At 34.3% G+C, this 10,737-nt stretch overlaps 1 protein-coding gene and 1 long non-coding RNA gene across 5 annotated transcripts; one reads left to right on the top strand and one right to left on the bottom strand.

The window, feature by feature from the left end:
* Positions 1-5,008: 5,008 nt before the first annotated feature.
* LOC131073739 (uncharacterized) lies at positions 5,009-7,950 on the bottom strand. Of its 4 annotated transcripts, none has more exons than XR_009372234.1 (5): positions 7,771-7,950; positions 7,206-7,602; positions 6,910-6,948; positions 5,518-6,439; positions 5,009-5,479 (listed from the first exon to the last, which is right to left on the bottom strand). It is a non-coding gene; the product is annotated as an uncharacterized LOC131073739 (long non-coding RNA). The 4 variants fall into 4 exon arrangements; XR_009372235.1 differs by lacking the exon at positions 6,910-6,948 and having other exon boundaries at positions 5,518-5,961; positions 6,048-6,439; positions 7,771-7,948; XR_009112973.2 differs by lacking the exon at positions 6,910-6,948 and having other exon boundaries at positions 7,771-7,949.
* A 1,022-nt stretch (positions 7,951-8,972) lies between these two features.
* Positions 8,973-9,752, top strand: LOC131073721 (uncharacterized). The gene has a single exon (XM_058010222.1). It carries the CDS (start codon positions 8,973-8,975, stop codon positions 9,750-9,752), a length of 780 nt encoding a protein of 259 aa, XP_057866205.1.
* The last annotated feature ends 985 nt before the right edge of the window (positions 9,753-10,737 follow it).

The following is a 10,737-nucleotide window of genomic DNA, read 5'->3' as shown; positions in this document are numbered from 1 at the left end:
TATTTATTGTTTAGATTTTATGGTTTTGGTGGTTTAAGGGTTTACAATCTTGCATTTATGTGTTTTAAGTTTTTACGACCTTTGGGTTTTTTGGGTTTTGATAGTTGAGTTCCCTTTGGTTTTTAACATTACTTTTTATTTTGCATTCAAAGGCTTGTTGTTTTGCTTTCAAAGAGGTTTTTTATGTTTTTGTGTTCAAAGGCTCAAGGTTGTAAGTTTGGAGTTAAGCATTTGTTGTCTAGTTTTTAAGCATTTATTATGTTAGGGTTTGAAGAGTTTAGAATCTTAAGAGGTTTTAGTAGTTGGAAGATTTGGAAGTTTTAAAAACTGGAGGGTTAATTTTTAGGGATTTCGGAGTTTAAAGAATTTAGAGTGTACATAGTAATAGGAGTTGTAAGGGTTGACCTTTTCAAGATTCTAGTAGTTTAATAGATTTTGATTTGATAGATTAGTTTTTTAAGGTTAAAAGTTATTAGTTTGTAGTTGGATTCTAGGGGATTCTCATGAGTTTTTTAGATTACATTGGGATATAGGGATTAGATTTTATGGTTGATGATTTAAGGTTGCAATCTAATCTTTATGTGTTTTAAATTGTTAAGACAATGGTTTTTTAAGGGGTTTTAATACTTGGAGTTTCTTTTGGGTTTAATAGTTTGTGTTTTTACATTCAAAAGCTTTTATGTTTTTGCATTCAATGGCTCAAAATGTTTTTGCATTCAAAGGAGTTTCATTCTTTTTCATTTAGAGGCTCAACGTTTTTGCATTTAAAGCCTCAAGGTTGTGAGTTTGGGGTTTAGGATTTGTTGTCTAGGATTTAAGCATTTATTTATGTAGGGTTTTAAGAGTAGAGAATTTTTTGAGGTTTTAATTATTGGGATGATTTAGGGGATTAAGGTTCTTCAGGTATTGGTTCTTTTGTGTTTTAAATATTAAAGGGTTGTTTTTTAGGGATTTTGGGGTTTTAAAAGTTGGTTTTTTTAAGGATTTTGGGGTTTTAAAAGTTGGTCTCATTTAGGATTGAAAAGATTATACTATACATTGTAATAGGGGTTGTAAGGGTTGACATTTTCAAGATTCTAGTAGTTATGAATTTTCAAATTAAGCTCGAGAATTTAGTTCCCAGGTGATTCGCAAGTTATAATCCAATTCTCATACTAGCATCCTTCTTGTTCAATGGCCCACTTCATTATCTCTTACATGTTCAATCAAGACCACCTCATTGATACATATGTGCATGCATCCAACTACCATTACATAAAGACTAGCACATGTTGTTGATCAATATATTATTATGGAGTAATAGAGGTAGGAACTAAAATTCAGCATCCTTGGAAGATAAATGGTGTCATAGCTTTCAAGGGTTTAAGGTGGATCTTATGGGTTTTCAAATTAAGTTTGGGGGTTTGATATTTGGGGTTTGGGGTCATTCTTGATATTTAAGTAATTTGAGTTTGTGGTTTAATATATGGGTTTTAAATATTTATGTCAAGATATGGGATTTAGTTTTTATAGCTATAGTGGTTTAAGGGTTTGTAATCTAATCTGTGTTTTAAGGCTTTGCATTCAAAGTGGCTTTTTTGTGTTTGTTGTCTAGATTTTAAGCATTTATTTATGTTCTAGGGTTTTGAGAGTTTACATCTTTAGACGTTTTAATGATTGTGGTGATTTGGGAATTTTAAATTTTGAAAGATTTCTTTAGGGGTTTTGTGGTTTCAAAAGTTGGTTTAGGGTTTTATTTTGTTTTAAGATTTTCAGGATTTAGAGTGTACATAGTGATAAGGTTCCTTTCAAGATTATAGTAGTTTAATAGATTTTGATTTAATGGATTAGTTTTTTAAAGGTTAAAAATTAAGTTTGTAGATTTCAAGGACCTTTGTTAGATTTATGGGTTTAGAGATTTTAGTTGTGGATTTTAAGAGTTTGTGGATAGTACACATTGTTTAATATGATAATATTTTCCACATTCTGCTGCTTGGGGTTTTATAGATAGATGGGTATTTTCCATGGCTGATGCATTTCTTAAGAAACTGATTCAAAGGCTTAACAATTAGCAAATAGCTCAACAATGCGATTAGCAAAAACAATAAAGCACAAGGCAGCAAACAAACTTGCAGCAAGTGACCCATCTAATTGAAATAAGGGTGCCCACGAGGTCCTTAAACCTGTGCCAATTCCCGGTTTCAAAATATGATCAGGGCAAGGACAGCAAAATGCACACACCTGAAGATGAAGACAATTGGATGTACCAGTCATTGATTCCTAATTATGCACAAGCAAATAGCTCAACAATGCGATTAGCATAAACAATAAAGCACAAGAAGGCAAACAAACTTGCAGCAAGTGACCCATCTAATTGAAATTAGGGTGCCCCCGAGGTCATTAAACCTGTGCCAATTCCCGGTTTTCAAAATATGATCAGGGCCAGGACAACAAAATGCACACACCTGAAGATGAAGACGTGATTTAATAGAGATTTAGAGTCGTTGATTCCTAAAAAACTGATTCAAAGGCTTAACAATTAGCAAATAGCTCAACAATGCGATTAGCATAAACAATAAAGCACAAGAAGGCAAACAAACTTGCAGCAAGTGACCCATCTAATTGAAATTAGGGTGTGCCCCCGAGGTCCTTAAAGCTGTGCCAATTCCCGGTTTTCAAAATATGATCAGGGCAAGGACAACAAAATGCACACACCTGAAGATGAAGACGTGATTTAATAGAGATTTAGTGTCGTTGATTCCTAATCATGCGCAAGCATATAAATAAAACAAGGGCTGCTGATTCCTAATCATGCGCAAGCATATAAATAAAACAAGGGCTGCTGATTCCTAATCATGAACAAGCATATAAATAAAACAAGGGCTGCGGTTCTGCTATAGTTTCTGCTTAAAGCAAAAAAAATCGCAGAAATGTATAAACTAGTTAAATGAATTGCATGTACTAGTCATTGATTTCTAATCATGCACAAGCAACTCTGCCTAATGCAAAAAAAAAAATAGCAGAAATGTATAAACTAGTTACATTAAAACAGCTCTTACTTGGTGCAGATGAATATAGCGAAAACAGAGATGCGTGATATAATAATAGAAACCTATACACGGTTAGACAATTCTACTTTCTTGTCTATGATATAAATTATACTAAGTATTTCCTCTCTTTAGAGTTTTGGTGGACAAAGGTAGAATTGTCTATGATATAAATTATACTAAGTATTTCCTCTCTTTAGAGTTTTGGTGGACAAAGGTAGAAGACCTGTTTTCAGCCTTAATGTCCTGAAGAAACAGAAAGGAACAAGTACAAAAGGATTCTACTAAAGAGGGCATGTTAAAAGGACTTGTATCAATTTGTATATATCAATTTATAGCTAGAATGTATACATTTGTAAATTACTGAAAAAAACTAGTATACTTAGATTCAAAAAAAAATATAGGTAAAAATAATGCCGATAGATATCACATAATTGTCTTACATGTTTATTAGTTGTCAAGAAAGACATGGCGCCGAATAATGCTGCAATCTTTCAATCTAATTAAAGATGTAACAGTTTCATATAGACAAGTGACAAGAGTAATAAAATAATACTTATAAAGAAACTGAAACATGCATGCATTTACCTATCATCTACACATCATTGTAGATGCCTCTCGACATAACTAGATAAATCTCACAAAATTAAAAAGATAATCTGAAAATCAAGACTGATCCCTAAAATAAATGTAGTTAAGATCAATCAATAATTGTAAAAGAATATTTTGTACTGAGACTCGTAGAGACCAAATTTGCCTTAAATTATCCCACATCTTGTTTGATATTACCAATGTCTCTGAATATCTATAACTTGCCTTATATGGTGCAATCCAATATGACACACCCACATCTTGTTTGATATTACCAATGTCTCTGAATTCATGATTATCTATTATTTGCCTTATATGGTGCAATCCAATATGACACCCATGAAAAACTCGGACCAATAAGCTCAAGGCTGCATATTTTGCACCTGTCAACATTTTCTAACAAAAAAAAAAAAGGAACTGGTAAGACATGTACAATTGGGTATTTCCTCCACCCTCTACATCTTCATAGTGAATAATTAACATCTTTATGTTACAAAAATAAGGACAACTTTTAGACTTTGCAGGCTAAAAAGTTACGGCTAAAAGTTATAGTCTTACTTTCAAATTTAATATCAATTTGACTATCAATAAGCTCATTTCCCTTCAGAACCTCTCAAGTCCATCCCCTTGTGTGTAGGGTTATTTTTAGGATGCATAGCAATGAATACAACAAATGCCAACCATAATAGAATACTTTCAAACTGAAGAGGTACTAGAGTACTCAGAGCCCAACCCACAACTTATCAGCTCCCTAGAATTGAAAAAATAAATCCTTCAGTAAGGGTTAAGAGTCACACGAATCACCAGAATTGGCCTTATTACATACCCTTTTCAACTCCAATGCCAATTTTCTCAAATCCTTCAATAACAATTCAAAGCAAATGAGACACAAAGCTCAAAACACCAGATTTCAGTTAGATCCCAAAACAACAAAATCGAAGTCGAAACAAAGAATCGTATTTATATCTTTGAACCCTAAAATGCCCATAAGAATGACAGATTGATAATCGTAAAATTCTAATTTCATGTGGAAATTCCAATAAGCGAGCTACCAAAAACACTTCAAGAAATGAGTACATGTTGAAATCCACGAAACTAGTAGCTACCAACATCACTAAAAGATTGTAGACATTGCATGACGAGAAACGAACGCCTGAATAACTTGTTCACTGTGTATACCCAACACTCAACAAATATAACTGTAGCTTGTGCTGCATAGTTATACAGCCGATCCTTCACTACCAATCTGGTACCATTTAAACATTTGGTCCACCATGGCAGGGGTTCAATGAGTCCCTTGGCAGGCTATTTCATAATAAATTCATAAAATCTAAACTTATAAATCTAACAGCCATCAATATGAACAACACCATAGTAATTTATTGATCAATATGAACAACACCATAGTAATTTATTGATCAATATGAACAACACCATAGTAATTTATTGGTAACGCCGATCCTTCACTACCAATCTGGTACCATTTAAACATTTGGTCCACCATGGCAGGGGTTCAATCAGTCCCTTGGCACGGTATTTCATAATAAATTCATAAAATCTAAACTTATAAATCTAACAGCCATCAATAGAATCTGTTCAACCAAAGAATAAAACTCAGCAGAGTAAATAAAATTTGCAAAATACAATAATTTCAAATCCATACCATTATAACAATTAAACAAACAATTTCAAATCCATACCATTATAACAATTAAACAAACAAGTACAATAATTTCAAATACAATTCAAATCAAATGAGTCTCAAGACTCAAAACACCAGTATTCAGATTCCACAGCAGAGTAATAATTATATGTTTTCTTGTGGATTGTTGTAAGAACCAACCTTGTTCACCAAAAGTCACCTATATTACATTACTCAATACAATATACCCAAAGTCACCTATATTACACTACTCAATACAATATACAAAGTCAGCAATTTTATATCCAAGATGCAGTCAGAAAACAATTCATAAAATCTAACAGCCACCAACATGAACAATTTCATAGTAATTCATTATTGCCCTAACAGATTATCTGAAATTAAATAAAAAAGGGTAACAAACCAGAATGCATCACTTTTAAGGTATACGATCAGTAAAATTCAACATAAAAGAGGCTAGTTACAAAATATAGCAGAATAGAGCGCAGGAAATAAATAAAATAAAATAAAAAAGAAGTAGAAAGTGATAGCTACAAAATCAAGCGCTATAAAAATGGGATGACTTGAGGCCAACTTTACTACTCCTGGTAGGAAAGTACATGCCTTTTTCGGCTCCATTTGAATGTCCAAACATCTGAAGGTCCAGCTTTTCGAAGTCCATCTCTAACATGACTTTTCAATCTGCCAAACCAGGCTTTTCTAAATTGATGCCTTTCATAGAATGCAACTTAAAAAAAGGAACTAGAAATAGTTTAGAAATATAGCACCTTCAAGCATCTGACCAAAGATGTACAAAGATTTCAACACAGCTGAGACAAAACTCAGAAAATCGACAAACATTAACCTATCCATATCAACCCTCTAGAACCTATGTACCATGCCCTAGCACCATAAAACGAGCTAAGCAAAAATGATTAAAACAGGGGAAAACCTGAGAGAGCAGACCAGCACATATAACAACAGTTCATACCATATAAAAACACCTACGATCAACTGTCACCAAATTTCTTATCTAACTTGTCAATTGTAGGACTTGAAATATTTTTCCAAAGACTTAACTCTTATAAGGAACGACCAGCAGAGTGGAAATATCTAGATCCAGGTCACAGTCAGAAAAAAAGCCCAAGATAAACATGCGCACCACACTGCTTAGTACCATCTGCAACAAACATCCACCAGGATCAACATCTCCACTAGGAGAAACACAAACATTGTAACAGACACCTTTATCATCGACACTAGAATAGCTAGCATTATCTTCAGAAACAAGAAGAAAGGAATCCGCCTGAAGAGTATCAAAATAACTAGACTATTGACAAAAGCCATTGACCACAAATAACTTACTAAATTGGCCATTCATCATGATCATAAATTAAATCCATCTGACTACGATAAAACTTCAAATAGAGAGAAAATAGAGCAGACAAATCTGCAGAAGACTAATATAATCCATACCATTATAGCAATTGAAAAAACGATTACGATAATTTCAAATCATATCCTTCAATAACAATTCAAAGAAAATGAGACTCAAGACTCAAAACACCAGTATTCGGATCCAAGAACTGGAAAGCCCAAGTCAGAAACAGAATAATTATATGTTTCTTGTGGATTGTTGTAAGGACCAACCTTGTTCACCCAAAGCATTACAGGGTCACCTATATTACACTGCTCAAACAACAAATTATATTACAAGATGCAGTCAGCGAAAATATAGAAACTCAGAAAATCTAACAGCCATCAACATGAGCAACTTCATAATAATTCATTATTGCCCAGAAAGCTTATCTGAAATTAAATAAAAGAGAGTAACAAACCAGAATGCGTCTCTCTTGGGTATAGAATGAACAAATATATGAGTACAATACTGCATAAAATATTCTATAAAATTTATATAATAGAATAGAGTGAAAGATTGAGCGCACCAGACCGATTCCAAGGCAGACCATTATAGTAGTGGCACACCAGCTCCTAGAATTGGACAAACATGAGCTTCCCGATGGCTGCCAGGGCGATTCTGATGTTGCCCATGGAAACCCCAATTGGAGTGCCCTAGAATCGCCGCCATTGAAACCACAATATGGCCTTCGAGAAAATCTAGGGAAGCGGCCAGGAAGGCCAGAGCTAGCTCATGCCGACCCAAAACTTCAGAAGCGCCACATCTGACCTACAAAACAGAGAAAAACATTTCAAGCCGCGCCCCACAGTTTCCACTCAGGAAAACTGATATTGAACTGTTTATAAATGATCTGAGGCTGCCTCTATATAAATAGAGAAATCAACGGTCGCTTCATCAACGGTCCTTTCATCAACGACATTATTCTATAAAAAGGAAAAAAACACAGGCGGTTTCATCAACGGCACTATTCTATAAAAAGAAAAAAACACAGGCCCTTTCATCAACGACATTTTTCTGTAAAACGCAAAAAAAAAAAAAAAATAGGTCGTTTCATGAACGGCACTATTCTATAAAAAGGAAAAAAAACAGACCGTTGCAATGGTCATCCAGCCCCTCAATAGTTATCCAGACCAACAATGGTTATCCAGCCCCTCAATCGTTACCCAGACCAACACTGAGCAACATAAGCAGGGAATAGTTATATAGACTACACTGAGCAACATAAGCAGGGAATAGTTTGAAATAAAAGTCGCGAAATATCAGTTCCAACGGAAACAGTCGGACACATATTGGCAATAATTATATTTCAAAAGTTTATATTATATTTCGGAGAGTTCCTATATAACTGATTTTTATTTTTACTTTCTTTTTTTAAATTACAAAGCGTCTCGAATTTAATAATTTAATTAATATTATAATTTCATAAAATAATTTTTTGCCTTTCGATAATTTTTAGAACTAATTCCATTGAATATTATTGCTTTTTAATAATAATTTAATATTTAAAAAAATAATTTAATTATTTATTTTTCAATTAATGACATGAGATTTCCACTATTCATTGTTTTGATCAATGTTGCTTTTAGATTAGATTTTTCATCAAGGTTTTGAATCACACTACGTAATCCATCATCACCATGAAGAATGCTAAGGAGAATGAATATTGTTGCACACTATAGAAGACTAAAAAGAAGAGGGAAGGGAGGGTATAGGTAGCATAGGAAACAAGGAAAAAAAAATATATCTAAAAAATGAGTGCCACGTAGTGGCAAGGACTTGTTATAGACTTGTTGTATATTGTAGTATAAGTAACAAGTATAGTAGTAGAAGTAATAAATATAATAAAGTAAGTATATTATAATAGAAGTAACAACTATATTGTAGTAATAATTCCTAATGGCGCTCCGAAGGTGTTTGAAACTCTTGGGTGTTGCAGCTAGGGTTTCTTCTTTAGGGGCTAAGGTGATTTTCTTTTGCAATGACCGGTTGAATAACGGGTTAACTGGGTCGAGATGCAAGATGGCAGATGTGAAAAAGCCTGCTAGTAATGGCGAAGTTGAAAGCTTGGTTTACCATATGCAAAGGAATGACTTTGGTGGTTTCTTGGACGACTCGACCTCAATTGGTTCTGGTGGCACACAAACAGCAAGGGACATGGAGCACTCGCGGCCAACCAAGATTGATCAGATGCTGGGTTTGAATCAAACAGTCGAAATGGGCTATGCCTCAAGGTTGCGATCCCGCTAGGCGCACAAAGCTACAGACTAGCGTTTAGAGTAGGGCGACGTGAGGAATGGGGGATTTAATCCCAACATTAATTGCCATTGTGGTGGACCTAAATGCGAAGGTGGAGGATGAAATCACTTTGAATATTTATGTTTTCTCCAATCTTCGTGTTATTGGCCGATTTAGGGGCCTTTGGCCAAGCCTTCTAGAGTTGCACTCTTGGATTTCTGCCCATTGGGAACCTATTCTTATAGGTCGTGTTCAAATTTATCCTCCAACAAAAGGGTTTTTAATAATTATTTTCAAGAACAGTCTGAACATAAATAAGGTGTTATGTGAACATTTCTGGTGTTGGGAGGACAAGTTCTCTCTGATGCTGAAGCCTTGGCATCCTGACTTTAATCCATCTACAAAAGCTTTTGAGAAAATGCCTCTATGGGTAAGGCTCCCTAATCTTCCTCTCCATTTGTGGTTTGATTCTCTTTTGGAAGCAATTGGAAATGCGCTTGGGGACTTCTTGATGGTAGATATTGATTCGTCAAGTCTTCTACATTCCACCTATGCTTGTTTGTTAGTTGAAATGGATATTTCTAAAGGGTTGCCTGTTGAAATCTTGATTAAAACATCAAAGGGATCCTGGGTTCAATCTCTGAACTACGAAAGGACCCCCTTTAGGTGCAGAAGAAGTTTTCAAACAGGACATGTGGTTGCACAATGTGACAGAGATAGAATGCCTAGGGAAGCATCTTGGTGGAAAGATGCTATTGTACAACACTACACGGTTGAGAAGAAGGCTGAGAAACAGAGGAATTTTTCCCAAGTACCTGGTAGAGGAGGCAAAGCATAGGCCTCAAGAGACATCCCCTTAGGTTGGTTTTTCTATTGGCAGTAGTGTTGATGATGTGTGGATGAATTCCCAATCTAATGTGGAAGGCACTCTTGGTGAGTTGGGTTCACAACCTTCTAGGGTTGTCACATCTGAAAGTGAGACGGTGTCGATCAACACTACACCTATTGGGAGGGAGAAAAAGAGAACTGCAGAAGCACACGAGGAAGTGGAGGAGTGTTGACAACCACTTTCAACAAGAGGGAAGGATTTTCGGGGTAGGGAGGATGGCAAATTGTAACTTACTAGAGTGGAAGGAGGCAACCAAAGTGGAAGATGGTTGGATGATTGTGAAAAGCAAGAAATTCAAAAAATCAAAGGCATGGACTTTGATATGACTCTTTGCTCTCATACGAAGAGTGGAACAAAATGCAAATCTTGATTGATATCTTTGTAAATGTTGTAGGATGGATTTTGTTGGTGGGTGTTCTCTAGTTCCAGTAGTTAAGTTTGTGATTGATGCAAAGTTGTTAAGAAATGTAATTTTATTAATAACTATTAATAAAATATATCTTATTACCGATAAATAAAAAAACTATATTGTAGTAGGGGCAATAAATATAGTAAAAAAGTATTGAGTAGTATAGTTGGTTAATTCCATAATTTATCGAATTAGTCTAATAAGAGTTGCAAACTTCAATTTCAGATTCATATCAAATTTGTAGTAATGAAAATTAGTTATAATATAAAAATAATTTTTAGTTCAAAAGTATTCAGTTCATAGATATTTTTTCATATATATCAAATCTAAAACTAAACACTTGTAAATCTTAATTCATTATTCTAAATTAAATTGATAATAGTTATTGTGTGTGAGAAAATGTGAATCAATAAATAAAAGCATAAAACACACACCAATGAAACATTATATCAAGGAATTCATACAATAAGCAAAATTAATCAAATCCCCTCCTTAATGGAGTCTTATTGTCCTCTATCTTCAAGG

The sequence above is a fragment of the Cryptomeria japonica genome, chromosome 1, assembly GCF_030272615.1.
Source record: "Cryptomeria japonica chromosome 1, Sugi_1.0, whole genome shotgun sequence".
Classification (NCBI taxonomy): domain Eukaryota; kingdom Viridiplantae; phylum Streptophyta; class Pinopsida; order Cupressales; family Cupressaceae; genus Cryptomeria; species Cryptomeria japonica.
Note: the sequence above shows the minus strand (reverse complement) of the source record. Positions and strands in the feature narration are given on the sequence as shown.